Raw genomic sequence first — 20,522 nt, forward strand, 5'->3', positions numbered from 1 at the left:
AAGGTGGCACATAATCTCAAGAAAGTGGTCAGCAGGGCAGGCGTTAGACTGTTGTTTTCTGCCAAAAATAAGCTTGGTAGCCTGTGTCAGCAAGTGAATCGAGAGACCAAGACAAAAAGATGCAGCAAGAAGCATCGCCAGAAGTACTTTGAATGTTGCGATAGTGTTGTGTACAAGATACCTTTCTTGCGGCCGTTACTATGTTGGTCAACCGGGGTGGTGCGCTAATGACCACATGCGCGAGCATGCGAATAACGTGCGTAAACATGCCAGAGATAGTCAATTGTCGCTTCACTGTAATGAATGTGGTTGTCAGCCATCTTTTAAAGATTCGATTTTCCTGTCGAAGTAACATGATGAACGGGCGCGTGTCATTTCTGAAGCGTACCATATCTATAACGGCGGAGAGGCATGTGTCAGCCTCCCCTCGATCTCCCTCTTTCCGAAGGAGTTAACTTTTCTGTCCGATTGAGTATTTTTTTGGCCTCTGCGCAGACTAATCAATTTTTTTTTGCTTTTTGTTTCCTTGAGATTGTGGTGGAGTATATATATGCAGACTGGAAGAATAAAACACATTTGGTTGTTAGTCAGCGCCGTGGTCTGTGTCCTTTCTTTGTCCCGTCTTTTAGCGCTGTTTCTACAGTTAACTGCTTAATTGCATACAGAGCTGCTTTGGACACCATGTAATCTAGTAAAGCTTCTTGACTGAGAGGACTCTGTAGCTTAAAGGAACATGGACAGAGGAAAAGACAGGACACTGCGAGTGCTCATGGTGTCCTGTCCTTTGCTCTGTCCCATGTTCCTTTGAACTACAATGAATTCTGTAACATGTAATGTGTTTGGCTAAGCTGGATTGGGCCCAGTGACTGTGCACACACAGTCACATTTTATTGCTTTTATGGCTGCACTAACCAAGGCCAACCACTAGCTCGCACACGTTGTTGAAGTTCATTTACTAGGGAGTGCTAACTGTCACTGGCACACAGACTGAAAACATACAATAGATCACACACAGTCTCTTTTTTTCTTTCAAGGTACCTCTTAGTGCTTTGTTGTAAAGTCACTTTAGGAATGTCTATTGAACCTTCTTTGCCTCTGAAGTAGAAAAGAAAGGCAGTGTACATCTTGAAATTTCCTGTTGGCTTCAAAAGCTAATGCTTTCTTCTGTTCCAGCTCTACCAATGGTGGTCGAGCACCGAACTATGTGGAGCTCACAAGGCCCTGGTACGCAAAGGCTCTTGGCTTTCCCTTCAACTACGTAATCCCTGGACAGATGCAGCGTGCCGCCGCTGCTGTTCTCGACTCAAAGCTGCAAGGCTTTGACCTCGAAGGTGGCCAGGCACAGATTGCGGTATGTGTACATTGCTTAAATGTCGGCTTTATATAGACCGAGTGATAGTGTTATTCATGGCGAAATGCAAGCTTCTCAGCGATGGAAACAAGCGTAATGCCATTCCATAAAGGTAGAATGTTTTTAAGTAACCTAGAAAAGTTGTGCTGAAAGACATGATGAGATTCTGAGGTTAGCTTTCTTGTCATTGAAGCTTTCATATTTTTAATGGCTGCAAATAATTTTTCACAGCTTTTCAAGGAAGCGCAGGAGTGCATGACGACACTGTCGCAACGGCTTGGAAAAGAACAGTTCTTCTTTGGCCAGAGGTGAGTGGTCTATGGGTCAATTAAGTATAAAAAAAGTTGCCAAGTTACTTCACAAGTACTATTACATATCTTGTAGTTTCCAATACCCATTGGTTTTCAGTGTTGGAAAACAAAAGCTTTTATCAGGAGGAGCCTGCAGTAGCTGCACTATGTAAGAAATTAAATTTATAAAAAGAAAGGAAAGACGGCATGCTATTTTGTGCTACAGTGTATTTCAGAACTATGCTCCTGTATCGGAATCAAAAGGTCAAGAATGATGGGATCTGCGAGAATGCTTTTGTTCCCACAGCATTTACACAAAACGGAATCAAGATATGCAACCCGCACTAGGGTATGCAACCGACACAATTTTGCACTGTTTCGCTAAGTGCAGGCACATTGTGTGCTGGTATTCAGTGCTTCTACAGAGGGGAGCAACTCCGTACGCATGCAGACTACATTTTGCCTCACTATGGTTGCATAACAGCTCTGTGACATGAGAAAGGACTCGCAAGTAAATGAAACCATCGTCACATGCAACTACCTTTCTAGCAGTTCTACCATTAGAAACGCTTAAAGATAACCAGGAAGTTTGTGACAGAGTTAAAAAGACACTGGAGAACAACGAAGTCATAATGATTTATACAACTTATGTCTAGATTCACAACCAATATCTGTGTGCCGGTGCATCAGTGTGACATAACAAATTTGTGTTTTGTTTTTATTTTTTACATGCTTGGGCAACTGTGTCTCATTCAATGTTTTCACTGCTTCCCAAGTTTGGTCTTTAGCTGTTTTTGCATTTTAGGAACCACAAGCAAATTACCTTACTTTTGTCTCAGCCGTATTTTCCTGTGATTTGGGAGATTTTTTGTGTGTAGGTGTCACCGATTGTGACCTGCTAGCTTTTGGTGTGAAGAGCATACTTCCTTTGCAAGCTAGCAAGTGCATTGCCCAACTGTGCCGACCCCATTTCAGCCCCACTTCCTTGGACGCCATTGTGTTTGCCCACCTGGCTCCTTTACTACGTGCACCATTTCCAAACTGCGCCTTGCAGAACCACCTCAAGGCGTGTGACAACTTGGCGGCATTCGTTACCAGAATTACGCAGCGATACTTCTCTGTCAGGGGTGAGTTCTTCTGCGTCATTCAAGTCACACCAAGCGTCACATCAAGTTGTCACCTCGATTTACAGCTTAGCAGATGCTACATTTGCATAAATTTAAGGTGCAGAAGGCTCAGCCACTTTGCATCTGGGCCATGGAAGAATGTCAACCTTAGAGACTATCCCTATTTTCTAATTTAAATTTTTATAAACTCCGAAAAACGCTAGGTCACACAGCATAGTATATTGCTGGTCGTAGCAGAGCAAAGTTATTAAAAGGACGAGACCTCTTTGCCAAGTCGCATTGTCTCTGAGCAGAAAAAAATTTTTAGTGGTGGACACAATATAGAAGAAGCTTGTGTGAATCTGTTTTACAAGCATTTGCAAGCAGCACACTCATTTTTTATGCCGTTAGCTGGATTTAATTTTCCTGTGTGTCTGTTTTCCTTTCTTCATATTTTGTCCGATACATTAAAGTTGGTTCCCACGTTACTCTACGCACTCAAGTTCAGTGCCTTATGATATTCAGTACAGTGCCTGCCTTACACCGTATGGTTACATGATGGGATGTACCTACCTGTTTCATTTTGCAGATACTGGCAGTGGAGACTCGGGAGCTTCAAAGGTGTCATCGGAGGAGTTCTCCTTCTCATGGCTCAACTCACTGATATCAGTTGGTGTGGCCACAGTCGCCATGGTTTCATATGCTCTGCTATCAGGGCTTGTGCAAGTAAGTACAAGACATGTCCGTAAGATCAAGAGATGCACGAATTGCCTTTTTGTTGAACGTTGGGTATGAGGCAGTTTGTGCATTAGTAAAAGGTTACAGCCATCTTATGCTTAATGTAAATGCAGAAGCGATGCATCCACAGTAGTCATGAATTAGTTTCCGTTGCTTTAACTGTCATACCACGCATGATATTTCTTTTGCCTTTGGATCTGTGGGGCATACTTCATACTGCATACCGCTGCGTGACATACGACAAAAAGGGGCCATGCACAACATGGCCTCTGAAACAGCTTGGACATCTCTATCGTTACAGATGCACGAGTGGCTTTAACCAAAAAAAAGGAGAATCGTCAAAGTAGACATGGCAAAAGCACAAAAAAAAATTGTGCCCATAAATTGTACGCAAGCACTAAGAACGAAAGCATAGACTGTTTAGTTTGGGTATGTTCATTAGCCATGATTGGCTTACCAATTGAACCAAGAATTAAGTGAAATATAATAGATTACTCCCGAAGGCTGCTGCTGTGAGGGCCGGTAAGGTTTTTCATAACCTTAGCTTTACATTTATGTGTGGCCTGTATAGCTCTTACTGCAGTTAACTTTTCGCTACTTGACCATTCTCATTCCATCATAATCATGTGAACTTTGCTGTCAGTAAATGTTATGGTTTCTTTTGTCTTAGAATATCCCAACCACACGTTCCATGCACGGCTTAGAAATATATATGCCACACACCGGCATTTCTGCAAAACGAGCTCTCTAACGCGATCGTGTTAATATAGTGCCAGCTTTTTGTGAGCTTATTGGCAGCAAACTCTTGCTAGCACTTAATTATTTGGGACTTTTTTCAGGTCGAGTACACGGAAGAAGAGCCACCACCCATGGACAGTAGGGACAAGACAACAAAGCGTGCTTCAGAATGACAGTGTTTAGAGACAGTGCATCGCGTAGTACTATGGTGTCCAACCCTGTGCAGGACTGTGGTGCAGGGTTGCATAGTATGAATGACTTTTCAAGCATCAGTTCACCTCACTGCCTGACTGACAGGGACGACTTGCAATGCTTCTGAAGAGACGTTGCTGCACACAAGTGACGATAATTTGTGTGTGTGCCTGTGGCACTCATTTGCCTTGGAACTGTGCCCAAAAAGTATGTGCGTTTGTTTGACCAGCAGAAGCACATCAGCTAGAGGAATTTGCGAATGCCAACAACAACAGTGCAAGAAACTTTGTTAGTGTTTGAAGAGTGTAGATGTAGGTAACAAGAAGCACAGAAGGAAAGATGACCAACAGAGTAAACTGTGGGGGAGGCTAGCTGAAATAGGTATGATGTTTGTTTCACATTCATCAAGCGACAGTAACGCATTCTTGCGATTGTGCCAGAATGATGCATCCTTTCAGCATGAACGCATGCGATGAGCTAGTCCTTGCATGTACAGGCGCCTAGTTATATCCATTGTAAAGGCCTATTGTTAAATCGCCGCTTATTGGGTAGAGGAAGTCACCCAATTTTAGAAACAATGTTTCATCCGTATTTACGGCAAGCGCCACTTGGTGTTTTAGAACACACACCAGGATATTTGACCATGGACTGAGATTTTGCAATTTATATATCCTCTGGAGAACATGCCAAGCCCTAGAAGTTGGATCCACACCCATAGAGCAAAATAAAAGAACTACCCAGAGTTGCTTTGTAACAACATGAAAAAATATTTTCATCACAAGACAAGACAAGCTGGTAGAACTTTTGTGTCTTGCCTTAGCACAATGAAAAAAAAAGGGGGGGGGGTGCAGGTAGGGTGAATGCTCTGCACAACACTTTTGCTGCCGTGTAGAAGCCAAACATCATTTTACTGTCTTACTGTGCATGCAGTGGCAATTTGACAAGCTGAAAAAGTGGTGTGCTTTCACTGGTTTTACATGTTACAGTGGCAGCTGCATGCTCAATCATGAGATTTAATATTTCAGTGCCACTGGTACATATTATCAACAGTGCGTTCAGAAATTCTGTAGTCTGCTTGATACCATATTGCTCTTCATTATTCTTTGTTGGAGTAGGGACCTGGAGTGCTTTTTTTTTTAGCTCGGTAAAGAACCCCAGATGTTGGAAATTTCCAGAGACTACTATTATGGTGTGCCTCATAATCATATGGTGGTTTTGGCACATCAAACCCCAGCAATTGTTATATTCTAATTAAAGCAATCTTTGCAGGTAAATGGTAGCAGTTTCAACTAAATTCATTTTTGAGAATTCACTAGCAAATATACAATGCGGATTGGGCATATTAAGGAGTTATATGTTGTATTAGTCAACAACACACACGGTAAACTTTCATTTATAATGAATTCATTAAAAGTGCAAAATGTTCTAAGTTGTATTGAGATAAACTCAAAGGGGCAGCTGTAGTGATGTGCGAAATTCATCCTAATGCAGCTCAAGTGAATAGAATATGTATGTGACCATGGAAAAAAAAAAAAGCCTTTTATGCACTGTGTGGTAGAGTTCTTATTTATGTTACAATAAAAAAGAAATGGATACAAATAATGTGCAGACTTCTATGAGGTGCTTCAAATGTTTTAATTCTATCACCTTGTGCAAAATATCCTGTTAAACTACATCCACATCAGCAGCACTCAAGTGTGTTGCTAAGTAAATGGATGGTTTGTGTTTCCAATCACTTTAAGCGTGTGAATTGATGTAATCACACATGTTCAATCGCGTATCTGTGTTTTTATGTCCTAATTTCGTTTCAATTTTTTTTTTTTCCTGTTTCTACTGCACCTACTTTGTGGTAAATCAGTTCTGCAGAAGCCCCCAAAGGGTAGGAAAGTTAATGAAAGGGAAATACGATCATTTGTCTATTTGTAACATGAGGCTACAGAGAAAATCCATATGGATTTCTGTGTATGCATACGTATCTCTGTTTTACAAGTGGATGGATGACAACTTTTCCCTGTCGTAGACCCACTTTGTGCATTTAGTCTGATCTAACGCAACTGAAGTTGGTACCATGCTGTCACGATTTGCAAGTGATCCCTTGGAATGTGCCTCTTGTCTCAAGACATCTGATCCGGCATCAGAATGTGATGAAATAGTAAGACGTATAGTCGTAGTGCTATAGCAGTGAGACTTGGGCTTTTTGCATCGGCCCGAGTGGAACATGGGAAAGCAGAGAATTCTTGGCACTCCTTCATGCAGTTCTATGGAGTTTTTTCACTGGCCTGTAGCTCTGGCCCTATTTATGGGCAAATGTCAAAGTACACTCACACATTGGTATAAAGCATCCACTGACTACGAGAGTCCTTCTTGGATGACTTTTACAAGTGTTCAACTGAATGCAAGCCCACAGAGTCTGTCGATAGTACTAATATAACATTCTCGTACTGTTCGCTAATCGTACAACTTGGCTTATAGGTCTACTGTAGTCCTGTCTAAGACACACTATTGCACAAGTAGGGACCATTGTGTCATTTTATTTCAAATAAAGTGACCTTGGTGTAATGAGGGTTCGTTGCATTTCTGCTTATAGACTAGACTATGAATTGCTGCTTTGGTGTGTTGACAAGTCAAATAGCCATAAATGTACTTATGGTAGGCCACCGAACTTTTTCACCAGTAGTTAGGCTTCAGTTCACATGGAAACATTCAGTTCTACAGTAGTTGATTTTCAATTATTAATTTTAATTTACATTTGCATGACTAAGTCAGTGCAGCTCCAAATGTGACAAGTGCAGCTGGGCATGCACCACTCATTATTTTTTTTTAATTTTTGCAAGTAGCAGTTTCATGAGAGCTAATAAAGCAAATGAACATATCCATGAATCTGCGAGCACTTGAAACGATTCTTGCATGACATAGAGAAATTATTTGTTGGTGTGTGAGGAATGAAACTAAGAGTCTTCAAAAGGGCCCTTCGACACGAATTAAGCATGTTGTTTTCACCACTTCTGGTACTATGGAATGTGGCAATACCGCAGTGCAAGTAGGAATGCTGAAAACAAAGCAGTTATAATTTGCATGAACGGAGAAACCATCTTCTGCTCTAAGTACAGCGACACACGACAGCAATTTTTCCCATTGGAAGTCGCGTTTCGTCATGTCACAGTGACTCGTGCTGTGTGTTCTGAAGAAGCCAAGTCGTGCGGGACATTCGTGTGGTTCCAGCTAGGCCACAGTAGTGCGCACTAAAAAATATAAAACCATTCTTTATACTTTACCAGATACAAAAGGATTCCTGTTTTTAAATATCATATTTCAAAAGCAATTTCAACACAACGCTACATGCGCTGTGCAATGACCACCATGATGCGAGACTTCTGGTAGCTCTTTCACAAGAGGTGCGCGGCGATTAGAAACAGCCAGTGGCGACATTGGCATAGTGAAGTGCGGAAAGGAAGAGTTTGGAGCCCCATACAACAATTGTGATTGCTTCTGGTTGTAGATGCTGAGACTCTGCAACCAGAAGCACAACGTCTTTAAATACTAGCAGTCGTCAGGAAAGAATGTCACACTGCTCTGCTACCCTTGCCACTGTGCAGTTTCTTGCTGCTGTGATAGAATGTGGTACTTTCAGGATTGGTCCACAAAAAATGGTAAGGAAGCCACAAGAAAATGCGGTTAGTTCCCTAACCTAATACTAAACGTATTAATTCTATGCAATGCTAAATGCATTGAAATTGATCTTTTTTGGTAAGGGGGGGAAGGGGGGGGGGGGGGCTTTTGCACAGTTGATGCAAGGCCAGAGGTGATTGTAGAAAGAGTGGATGCTTGGAGTTGCTGGTATTGCATTTCTGAAACCATACACAGAGACAGAAATGAACACAACAGTTCCCTCTTGCATTCTCGAAGAGCATTTGTATTCATCTTTAATCATAGAAATCTTGACGATGGCTCTTGTCTGTACAGTACACCATCACGGAAAAAAGATATGCGCCCTATCCAAGGCAAGGATGGATAGCCATAGCTAGAAATGTCGCATCTACTGACATGGGCTAAGTACAAAAGCTTGAAATATGACAGTCTGAGAGTGCATGCATGCTCCTCAATAAATCCAGGCAGAAAATAGCGCGAGAGTTCGCAAGAAGTGGCCCAGCAAAGGAAAAGAACCATGGGAGACCTCCTGTTAACTATTGTTTGCAGGAACTGAGTCTTTCAGTATGCAATATGGTGTGCAACTCAGTGATGGTTACCCACAGAGAGTGAGACGCTAATGCCATGTGACGTTTAAATGTAGTAGTACTCTGCTGTTGTCGCCAGTTGATATTACATAAATATGCAAAAATACTTTTCACTGCATTGTTGTTCATGCTACAGGCAGAATATGCATACTGTCAATCTTTGGATGCTGAGTTCTTAAACAAAGATCACTCGCTCTGGAAAGGAGTACGTTAGCAAAAAGGCATGTAGCAACAAAAAATACTTTTTTTTATTTGTCACAGTAATATATATTCTAAAGCTTCCTTTACAGTCATCTGCACAAGATGACCGTATGTATGCTTTATAAAAGATTTATGATGCCTGGTATGCACAGTGTTCACAGAATGAAATGCGGCAGTTTGGGGCTAAGCAAAGCATGTACTTTTCGTTTTCACAGCCTTCAGTTAGTGTCGCATTATTGTAATATGGCCTCAAACACTAAAACCAGGGCCAACATCATCTTCAGTGGTCAGATTCATAGCAACATGGCACGGTTATCTCGAGCAATTGCCCATAACACTTGTTATAATAATTGAAGTCTTGAAGTTGTGTTTCATTTCGTGAGCATGGTAAAAGGTGAATCACCACTTCGCTGTTTCAGATGAAAATTCTCTGTACCAACAAGAGTTCAAACAATGTTTGGTATGGGCATATTTGTGATATCTGGAGCTACAATAACACCAGCAAAAGTGATTTGAAGTGGGTTCAGCCAATATGTCACCAAAGAAATGCCATGCTTCCGTCGTGTGCCCACCACTTGGATGACAGCAAGGAAGTGTCGCATGTAGTGTGGCATCCAAAAATCAAACTTTGTTGTGCTCATCACAACGTCACCTGCAGCTTAGCACCAAACACTGGAAGCGTGAATGTTATAGAAACCACATTGCTTGTCACATGGAAGCATTGTCTGTCACATGGCAACATGACATATAGCATTTATCCAGTGAATGTGTTAATCACGAGGGTTGCGTGCATGGCTTAGTAAAGTGTGTACTGCCACCTATCAATATGCATGAATACTGTTTATAGGAATGCATCTTGCGTGCCTAGAAGCTTCACAAGTGCCTGAAATGTCTGCCTGAGTATCTGCTACGATTACTTCTTAGATCTCAAAGCAGTGCTGAATAATATTTAAAAAAGAAACAGCACCTTGTTTCATGAAATCTAAGACAACTTATTAAAGTAAGACAAGATTAAAAGATGATATAAAAAAAAGGAAAGCTGTATTTCTTGGCACTGTACGACCTATGTACAACACTCACAGTTTACTTACATTATTTACACTGATCACTTTCTTTTACATATATATACATTTCAGCTATTGGCTATTGGAAGGCAGTTAAATCAAGCACATTCTCACGACGCAAGTCACGCAGGCTCCAGAAAAGCAGCTCTTCACCAGGCAATGCATCCCACGCAAACCAGTGCCACCCTGCACAGTTTTCAAAGCATCACTATGATTCTCAAGCAAAGTATTTTGCCTATCCACACACATTTCCACATGGGTACAATGAAATTCACTTTGCGGCCAAACTTTTATAAACAAGTAATGATTCAGGCAACATTAACAAAGCTGATCAGCTAGTAATTGTCGAACTTTTTTATTAATTGTCTCAAATATCACTTAATCATACCACACATGCACTTTGTGTTTTATTCGGACACAGCACAAATATCCCGCCACCATAGGTGCCATAGGGCGGCAAAAAATGTGGAGCTTACTCAGACTCACTCATGAAATATATTTTGCCCTTCGGGCTCACTCGGACTCAGAATCATCAAAATTTTCCCCAACCGGACTCACTAAGACTCAGACTCACTAAAATTTTTCTCAACCGGACTCTGTGTAAGTCGAACCATGAGTGAGTTTGCCGACCTATGCCTGCCACGGCTACTGCGAACTTTCACGTACCACAAGCACTAGCTGATCTTGGAGTCAACATGTCAACAGCCACATTTGTTCTCAGTGTTTTGGGTTCTGCTCTATTTCTGATGAACAGCAATGGCAGCGCTTCTTCCAATTCTGATATCAGAAATGCCTCTTGTTGCAATACATCCATCTGAATTTTAATTGTTAAATCATCTACAGAGGCTGCCCTTCATCTACACCACTTGAAATTACCAAGCTTTTATTAAGTGGTCCAGTATCTAACTGCAGTTGGCTCTTAAAAAATGTAGAGTGCTTGCGGAATGAAATAATTAGTTTTTATACCCATGTCACACGGGGCAACTTAAGTGCACTTTGAGAGAGTGCACTTCGCCGCTAGTGTCATTCACACGCTGTCACACGGGAATGTTTAGTGACACTCACTACAAAGCGCACTTGTCGGCAAGTGCATTTGCCATACTCACTTCACTGCGGCGGAGTGTCTAGCCTCAGTAGCAGTGGCTCAAGAATAAATAATAAGTTATTATCCGAAGCCGAGTTCATAGTATTTGCTAAGTATCGTTCTCGTTATTAGGAATATTCTTATGCATTAAAACATACTACACAACGAAAAACTACTCTGCTATTCTTGCTCGCAGGTGGTTTACAGCCAGGACCGCCAGAGGCACACTCGGCACACGCCGTGCAATGGCTGCAGCCGCCGTGCTTGGACATAAAGTTTACTTTAAGGGCTGTTTATAGCTGTAGCACATTATTACTTAAGAAACATTGCCTGAAATAACAAACATATGTTGTGCTACGAAAGTGCCCATTGCCATTACCATCATTTCCAAAGTACACTTCCCTGTCTCGTGTAACAGTGCGCCGCCAAAGTGACATTCTGGGGGCGTAAGTGCACTCACTCAAAATGACACTAAATTTGCCAGTGTGACTGCAGTACTACAGGAACCAGCATTGCCACCTGTATTTTCTTCTTTGGCATTTTCCGGCTCACCAAATGCATTCTCACAGCGAGTGTGGTGCTTCTGGTGGTAATACTAATTTACGAATATGAGAGAAATCTTTCTTTATTTTTTTCAATGACCCTTTAAAGTTTCACATCAGAACTTCTTTGACAGGATCCTGTTGCACGCAGATGCTCCGTTCCCACAATGCCTCCGAATTGTAACAGTAATAAATGCAGAATTCACCTGTACATACAGCCTCGTTGGGCGCAGCCGGCTCGGCTGCTGGATCGGCCAGCTTGCCCACCATGAATATGTTGATCCAGTGGTATCCCTCAGATGCTCGCACCGTCTCCACCACTGAGCAAACACGTGGCTCGACAAGATCGAGGCCAGTCTCTTCCTTTGCAGCACGTACGGCTGCTGCCTCCCAAGATTCACTGGAATGTTAAAAAATGTGCGCAGTAGGAGCTGCCATTTGGGAAAAACAGTGCTATTACGCACAAAAGAATTCCCAGGGGAACAGAAATCGCTGGGAATAAAATGGAATTGAGCTAAAGAGAGTCCCTTTGAATACAATGCCCAATGACCTATGTGGTAGTGCATGCTAGTGTGGGACAGTGTTCTAGGCAATGGGCATAGGTATGTACAGGATTCTCCTTTAGTGGTGGGGGCTAAGTTCTACCACAGTGCCCCCTCCTCCCCTCGTTAGTCCAGTACAAAAAAAAAAAAACAGCTCAGCAATAGATGCAAAAATGAAGGTGAAGCAATGACATGGTTCTCCCAAAGGCCTGCGATTGCTCCACGGCTTTCCAGGGTAAAGATGGGAAGTAAACAGTTCTTTGAATGCAACATCAGGGCTCCTTGGTCGCCATTAACATAAAAAAACAAGCGTAGCCATAACCTTGCGCATTAAAAAATGACGCGAAAGTTCCGACTGAGTAAAGGTATGGCGCCCTCCTTTAGATGATTAGAGGGGGCGGCCGCCCCCCCTGCACCCCTCATGTGCATGCCTATGGGGATGGGCACAGCCTGCACTGTGTTCATGTACGTCGATGCAGGCGTGGGAACGACAGGTTGATTAGAGGTAGGTGTGGCAATGCACGAAGAGAGAGGGGGAAGGCATAAACTAGAAGAGGCGAAGGGTGGGGGGGGGGAAGCGTTGTAGAGGATAGCGTGAGTCAGCCCATACATGCATACTCCATTTGGCAACAGTCATGATGGCTGAGCGCATGCAGGTGGCCGGCACTACGTATTTTGCAGCTGAAGGTCACAGGTTCGCTCCCTACCGGTGGCAAGTTATCTTTTCGTCCACTTTACTGTCTTCACATTTACATCATAATTACTACAAGTAACATCCCCTATACTTTCCTTGGCTTTCTTGTCTGTTAGTTCGAATTAATGTTGTGTCTAGCAAAGAAAAACGAGCCCTTAAAATTCCCCTTCTTTCGTTTGTTATTGTAAGAATAACATGACCGCAGCCAAAATAAAATATCTTTTCCAACCATCATACTAGGTAGGCACAACACTTTCATGCTTGAGAAGTCTCGAAAACTTCTAAATGCCCTTTTTAACAGGCCCTGTGACATTTCTTGAACATAAATAAATTTGTCTAGCTGCTATAAATTTCTCTCACACATATCAGAGGTAAGTAATTACTGTACATGTCATCAATAATGCCACTGATTTCAATGATAGCATTGGTAAGCACTAGTGCGAGCAGGTGTAAACATGATATCAACTTTTTCTGAAACACGTACAAACATGCAAGTAATGAAACACTGTACCAAGCGTCATGTGACATACAAACACCATCGTCGAACTACTCTCTAATATTTGTTATAAGCATACGTACACTATTCATTACCGATAGAGATCAGCTAGCAGGAATTAATTTAGGCTGACTTCATTAAATATACAGTACATATGCACCGTTACATACAAACACATTTGTTTGCTACATTGAGGTTCAAACTTACTGATACACTCTCCTACACCATAGCTCTGAATACATATGCAAATATAGATGTTGCCTTGAACAAGAGCAGATGCACACTACGATATGAAACATATGGGCTCGGAGCACAGGCAGATTTGTCAGCTGGCCAATGCACAGAGGTGCTAAGACATACCCAAAGTGCAAGAAGTTCCCAGGAACCATGTAGAGACCCCTTGCCCACGAGCATCTGGTGCGCAAGCCAAGCAGGGTGTGGCCTGGATGTTTCCTGCTTATCAAAAGGACTTCCACACGGACCTTGGGCTCTTTAGATCTGCCTGTTACAATGCAAGAATGAACAGGATTACAGTATATACCAGTCACATTTTGATTACTTATAACCAGTTTGCAGACCAAAATACTAGCAATTTGGATTGGGTTTTTTAAACTCCAAACAGTCAAGAGAGGAGCTTTGTTTTGAGGCAGGCATGTTGAACCTTTATTACTTACACATTTCTAAATAACTTAATTATGAGGTTTTAAGGGGTAAAACCACATTCTATGAGCCACACCACAAAGAGGGACTCCAAGTTAGTTTCGATTATCTGAGGTTCTTTAACGTACACATAAGTGTAAGCACGTCACTGAAGATTTGGCATAGAAAAAAAAAATTTTTTTTAAAATTGAATTCACTAAACTAGTTTTTGAGAAGAAATGTGTTTACATGAGATTTAGTATTCTGCCCAAACACTTTTCCATTCATCACATCCTTAATAATTTATCATGACACATGAAAACAAAAAGGTCTTAAGTTTATGCAGTCTGCAAATGGGGCCCTGCATGTTTACGAGAGCAGCAAACACCAACTCATTCCCCAGAAATGTTTGTATGACGTATTACAAGAGTTGTGGATATCTTACCAGTACTATACTCAAATGTGTTATATTTTTTAATGAAAATAATAAACTTCCTTGACTTCAATAACTGGAGTAAAGTTAACGTCACAATGCAGCACCTTAGCTATGTTAAATGGTATAGTGTGAGGCACCAGATAAATTTTTGGCATTTTGCATTGCGCTGAAACAAAATTGGTGCTTTTACACTCCCCAGCAATAATACACGGCGGCACTAGCCAGGAATTGATCCCATGACCTTACTCAGGAGCAGGACATCATAGGCATGTGTTTTTCTTTTCATGAAATGAAAAACGAAACTGAAGACATTACTCATATAGCATCACAACAGACTCAAAAGCTAGATAAACAGATAAATGCCTTCAACAAGCCACAGAGCTGCAGCATTAGAAAGCTCTACTTTTGTTTTGTGGCAGCTCAGCAGCAATACACCACCACACTTGCTGTAGGAACCAGCCAGCCCATAGACACAGGCATACTGATGGTGGCCATATTGTAAGGTCTATGCACTCTTTAGGTGGGAACACAGTTTATGTGTGAGGTGCAATAGGTCAGACAAAGTAGCTACTGCATGCACTCATCGGAGCACTACCTGCAGCACCTGTCATCTGCAAGACGATGCAACTTCAAGAAAAAGAAAGTTATCTCCCATTGCTTTAATAATAATAATAATAATTCTTGAAGTTTAAGGTGCCAAAACCATGATATGATTATGAGGCACAGTGTAGTGGGGACACTCCGGATTAATTTGGACCACCTGGGGTTCTTTAAAGTGCACCTAAAGCTAGGCACTTGGGTGTTTTTTGCATTTTGCCCCCATCAAAATGCGGCTGCTATGGCCTGGAAACGAACCCACACCCTCGAGCTCAGCAGCATGACATCATTGCTTTAGCAGCCAGCACTGTGAGGGAAATCTGAATTCAATAACAGCCATGTGGATCAATTTCAGATTTCCCTGTTGTGGCAACAGTAGGTGAAACCTTTTGTCTTGAAGTTGCATCACAGGAGCTGCCAGCAGTGGTCCAATGAGAATAAGCCATTACTGCTTTACCTGGCCAATCAGACCTCCTGAGTGTCCTCACCTATGGACACCGTGATGGCGGCTGAGGGATTGGTGAGGATAGTGATTGTTGAGTCCGGCACCAAACCTCTATCGTGAGCGAGTAAAACTGTCCTCGTCGCCACCACAATAACGGCGATGCTGTATAGACTTTCATTAACTACTGCCTATCGCTAGGCAAAAAGAGTGACACAAAAAAGAAATATCACATGTACCTTCATCCTGGCTCAGCTTCACAAACGGACTGAGAGCACTGACGAGCTGCTGCTGCTTCTCAGGTGGCAAAATTTTAACATGACGGATCACACCGTCCACAATGCCATCGCTGCATTTCTCCAGGGCCTTCAGTTGCCTGTCCTTGTCGGCCAGCTGGCTCTTAAGCTCAGCGCAGAGAGCTACATAGTGACGCAGTGAGTCAGCCAATGGCGGTGCTGGTGCCAGAGGTGCTGGTGGTAATGCCACTGATGCTGGTGGCAATTCAGGCGATGGAACAGTGTATGCGTGGTCCACTCTCACTGTACAGATCGTGACAAACCGTCAAAAGAACTGAATCAATAAAAGTATGACACCATAGTATACATACAAACATGCATAAATGCAAGAGAAAAGCAATGTTATCAACGAGTTACATGCCCACAAGAAACTCAGTGTTTTAGTTTATGGTGTCGTGTTGTAATGATGAAGGATACAGCATCCCAAAGTGTAACTTAATGTTTAAACTCTTTATTGGATGAAGTCGTGTAAGCATTATAGAAAAGATGCACTAAGCATATAAAGACCATGTAAGCAGTTTCTATGTTCTGCTCTCACAGTTTAGTTATAGTAGGTGAAGGTATAAAGCAGCTCTGCAGCTCTAGTTGCAATATTATGCAGAATCTTCTGTGTTCCTATTTGAAAGTGACAGTGCAAATGTGTGACCTCCTTGAAAGCATTTCACAAATAAGTGGCTTGTTTAGATGTACTTATTTAGATTAATATTTAAAAAATGTTCTTGTTACTAAAGGTTTCACTAAGTGCATAATGAAACATAGCATACTATATGTATATACATACATGCTAGTCCTTACCAGCTGCCTCTTTAGGCTCAAAGTCTTCTAGCCTGCGTACATCTTTGCCGAACAGTGTTGGAACAGCATTCCAGATTAGGCGCTGGTAGGTGTGTGCGTTCATGAACTGCGAGTCGTGAAAATGAAGCTGGCACATCACTTTGGTGTACAGGCTCTTTTCAGAGTGGCCCTTGAGGTCCTGACGATCACAGTTTGCCAGCCACTGGTTGCGTCTACATGCAATAGGAAAGGCATGTGACACATCCTTTATTATACGAGTCCAATGTGAAACTCATTTTACTAGCTGCTTTGTGCACTCTTGATATACATTTGAATAATGTCGTAGGCATAACATTGTTGCATATGCTCTATGTAGGACACTGGGGATCCAAAGATGAATGAGATATGCTTCAATTCTAGTGGCTTGAACAGGCTATTTCGCTATCCTGCACGACACGTCCTTGTCTCCTGTTTACGTTGTACCGCAACACTGGTGGAGGTGCGGGGTACCACACCTACAGGAGACAACAATATGCTAACGACACTAAAAGTAGGTATTAAGTATCAAACATGGGTAGGGTTACATACACTAGCTGGCATTGAGGAAGAAGCACAGGTGATCACACATATCATGTTTTGCAAATAAAAAAACAAAAGTAATAATGAACCTAAGGGCATATTTTAACTCAGTAATAATACCACGAAAGCTTGACGTGAAAAAATATTGTCATAGACAGCTCTGGTAAAAATCAGCCATTTGTTTCGAATTAATGTGACCTGAAGTCGTTTCATGTTGTCATTTCTACACGTACAGTTCATGAGATATAGAAGAGGCAGATGGTGCCATTTGCGTAAATATGTAATCCTACGAGTTAAAAGATCAGTAAAAAAGGAACAAGGCCATTAGGTAGTGTAAACTCGCCTTTGTTGATCTGAAGGGAGGCGAAAATAGCGCACACGTCTGCGCTCTCCGATGCTCGGGCAACCTGGCGCTATGCATTTGTGGTTATTGTGAGGCTTGCCAATTTGATCAGACAGTAATGCCTTGTGCTTCAAGATGCTTGTCATCGCTGTGAACAGTGCAGGGAATACAAAATGAGCCAATGAATTAAGGGCGACCATAGTAGCCATTGTGACATCAATCGTCACGTATATACAGTTATGAAAATGGAACACGTTTCATTTCAAGACAGGCGTGATACACGATCCAACTTCGTGGAAACAGTAAACGCAAACATTAACACTTTTAGTAGCCGCAACGAAAAGACAGCGGACACATAATGCTAAACTAGAGTGCACTTGCGTGCATGGTCAATAATAATAATCCGAAGGTGGAGGGAAATGTTTAATGCACCGTGCACCGATCTGTCCGGCGACAAATTTGGAAGTGATGCAACAAGTTGCTAGCCAAAGTGCTGGCGTCTCTTTGGTGAGCTAAAACGAATTCAGAAGTCGGGCAGCCGTAGAGAAGTTACACAGCAGCCGACCGGACAAGATGACGATAGGAGAACGAGCTGCCAGCTTTACTGGCCTATGCAAATAGATGTGCATTTTGTGATGCCGCTGTTGTGGCCGCAGCACCTGGCTCCCGTATCGCCCTTTGTCAGTGTTCAGAGATTGGCTCATGCTATCAATGCTATTAGCCGACTGTAAACTTTAGATGGTAGGGTCGAGAAAAAGTTCTTGCAGCCTGCACTGTACCTGTACTATTCTTGTCCCCTGTACTGTTCAACTGTACTGGTACTGTAGCAGAAGACAAGACATACATACGTGTGTTTGAGGCTTCAAACTTGTCTTGGATCTAAACGTATTTTTGTATATCGCTTGACAGCGACTTCGCACGGCCTGTTTTTAGGCTTCGATGTAGATGTATTTTTATCCGATGAGCGCTGGCGGAGCAGACGAAGGAGGCTCAGAGGAGAGCCAAGAAAGTAAGCGAATGTGTTTCATCGGCGATACAGACGCTAATGTTACAGTGCTACACGTCTAAGTGTTATACAAAGCATCAAAGTAACGCTTTTTAAACACGCGGTAGCCCAAGTGTCCACGGCCTCTCTCATTTACAGTTCCCAAGCAGCATCTCAGAATTTTTATTGGAAAGAAATGTCACAAAACGACAACTTATATTCAGTGTTATCAGAATGAACGTTTCGCACTACTTCGAGTACTACTCCCCACCTGTTGCCAGGCGTACGCGGCCTGAATAAGCGACGCAAGGCATTTGTTCTTTACTGCACATAACACGCGACTGGTTACACTCTTAGCAACAGAGCATGAATCGGCCCTTTCCAGGGCATTATGTTTCGTATCTTCATATTGCTTAAACAGAGCGTGAACGCAGCAACCAGTGTGCTTTCGCGCTGGTCATATATGTGGTTGGTAGCTTAGCATTATATATCGGGTAAACTATCAAATCTGCGCAACTATTGCGCATACAGATATAGTGGTGCGTTATTAGCATCTTGCGGTTTCTCATGTGCTTCACGAGCGCACATACGCTGAACGCCAAAACAGTTGCAGTTTGTATCGCTGCCGGACTTTCCCTTTTCGGCTTATTACGTACGTTACGTACTACACTTTCCATTTAGCTAAATTTTTATAGACGCTGGAAGAGTTGTTTTTTGTGCAGCAAACATGTGTCAACTTTGCTAATCTCGTTTTGCTTGAATTTTCAGCGCTACCGATCTGAGATCATTTACAAACGAAAAAGCTTGATAATCTTGCCGCTTCGGCATTAAGAATGTATCCTGAGCGTTGTCAGTAAAAAATGGAAAGCTCAAGTATTTTGCAAACACTTCTGGCACTTATAAACAACCGTCATCTTGTACCTCTTATTAAACTTAATTACGACACACATCGCCCTCTCATTAATGCTATAGTATTCCTCTATATTGCCAGCTATATTTTTATGAATAAGGAACCCCACCCCTAGTTCTCTTCTGTCAGCTAAGCCACGATAGCATAGGACATGTCCATTCTTCAGCACTGCATAAGCCTCATGTGGCCTCCTAACCTCACTGAGCCCTATTACATCCCATTTAACACCCTCTAATTCCTCTGATGTCTAAAGTAGACAGGCTGCTGCTGATGATGATGATAAACAACAGGTTCGCTCTAATGTCTAGATTTCGCATGCCCTGCTAGTAGACTTGCACAATCATGGCGCATTTTTTCAGCTTGCAGCGCAATGGAGTTTGTCATGCGCGACCGGGAAGGCAAAAGCGCAGCGTCCATCCTGCTATTTGGCGACGTGGCCAACTGCGGCGAGCTCAGACAGCTTGTATTGAGTGGCAGCCTGCAAGTCTGTCTCATCAGGGCATCCCTTGTGGCAGACATTTTCCAAGTGCAGTGCGCAGTCGCAAAGGCACTGGCAAATCAATCCAGCGGGCGCATGAAAACGAGAAGCTTGCTCTCCGAGATGCTCTACGTTTTGGGACCCACTGGCAGCATCGGCGACTCGCTACGCCAGATGGGTGCGCAGGATGCCGACTCGGCGATTGTGGTGGTGCGCCTTGATGACCCGGGAGACTGCCACCTCAAAACACTCACGGAACGCATCAAGGGCCGCCAACTGCCCTTGGACAGCATTCCACAATTCACAGACACTCAGGCACTCGCAAAACTGTTCAAGGTGACCGAGAAGGAACTCACCGTGGGCACCTTACTGGATGCCGTAGTGACACGAATAGCTCTAAAGGACACAGTGTAGGTGTTGGGTTTAATAAAGTATGGTGTACATTTCAGAAAACAAGCATATTGGACTTCATTATTTTTTGGGGGAACAAAGAAGGGAGAACCTTACAATATGTACAGGAGACTAGATGAACAGTGTACAAGTGAACAAATGATACACAGATGCGTATGGTAATGAGGTTCCACTGTTAGGCATGTGCCGGAGTGCTTATGCCGCAGAATTCCTGCCAGACTCTACGACATTCCCCGCATATTTGTTGGGCACAGCCACCAGAGTGTATGAAATTTTGTTACACAGCACAAAACATTGTGGCAAAATTCGCCAGGACCATCTTTAGAGATTCGCCCATTGCACATAGCAGCGCAACTGTC

The 20,522-nt window shown here is 42.7% G+C and overlaps 2 protein-coding genes and 1 pseudogene across 2 annotated transcripts; 2 read left to right on the forward strand and 1 right to left on the reverse strand.

Annotated features, from left to right (window-relative positions):
- Positions 1 to 4,466, forward strand: part of LOC119385959 (metaxin-1-like) — a 4,860-nt pseudogene extending 394 nt beyond the window's left edge.
- Positions 4,467 to 9,873: 5,407 nt separating this feature from the next.
- Positions 9,874 to 18,244, reverse strand: LOC119387453 (uncharacterized). The gene is made up of 7 exons (XM_037654849.2): positions 18,159 to 18,244; positions 17,380 to 17,527; positions 16,479 to 16,690; positions 15,627 to 15,926; positions 13,634 to 13,775; positions 11,748 to 11,941; positions 9,874 to 10,101 (listed from the first exon to the last, which is right to left on the reverse strand). Exons 1-7 carry the CDS (start codon positions 18,223 to 18,225, stop codon positions 9,995 to 9,997), a joined length of 1,170 nt encoding a protein of 389 aa, XP_037510777.1. The 5' UTR covers positions 18,226 to 18,244; the 3' UTR covers positions 9,874 to 9,994.
- A 64-nt stretch (positions 18,245 to 18,308) lies between these two features.
- LOC119387454 (EKC/KEOPS complex subunit TPRKB) lies at positions 18,309 to 20,190 on the forward strand. Its single transcript, XM_037654850.2, has 2 exons — positions 18,309 to 18,388; positions 19,634 to 20,190. The coding sequence occupies exons 1-2, from the start codon at positions 18,325 to 18,327 to the stop codon at positions 20,164 to 20,166; spliced, it is 597 nt and encodes a 198-aa protein (XP_037510778.1). The 5' UTR covers positions 18,309 to 18,324; the 3' UTR covers positions 20,167 to 20,190.
- The last annotated feature ends 332 nt before the right edge of the window (positions 20,191 to 20,522 follow it).

Source organism: Rhipicephalus sanguineus, chromosome 3 (assembly GCF_013339695.2).
Source record: "Rhipicephalus sanguineus isolate Rsan-2018 chromosome 3, BIME_Rsan_1.4, whole genome shotgun sequence".
NCBI classification, from domain to species: domain Eukaryota; kingdom Metazoa; phylum Arthropoda; class Arachnida; order Ixodida; family Ixodidae; genus Rhipicephalus; species Rhipicephalus sanguineus.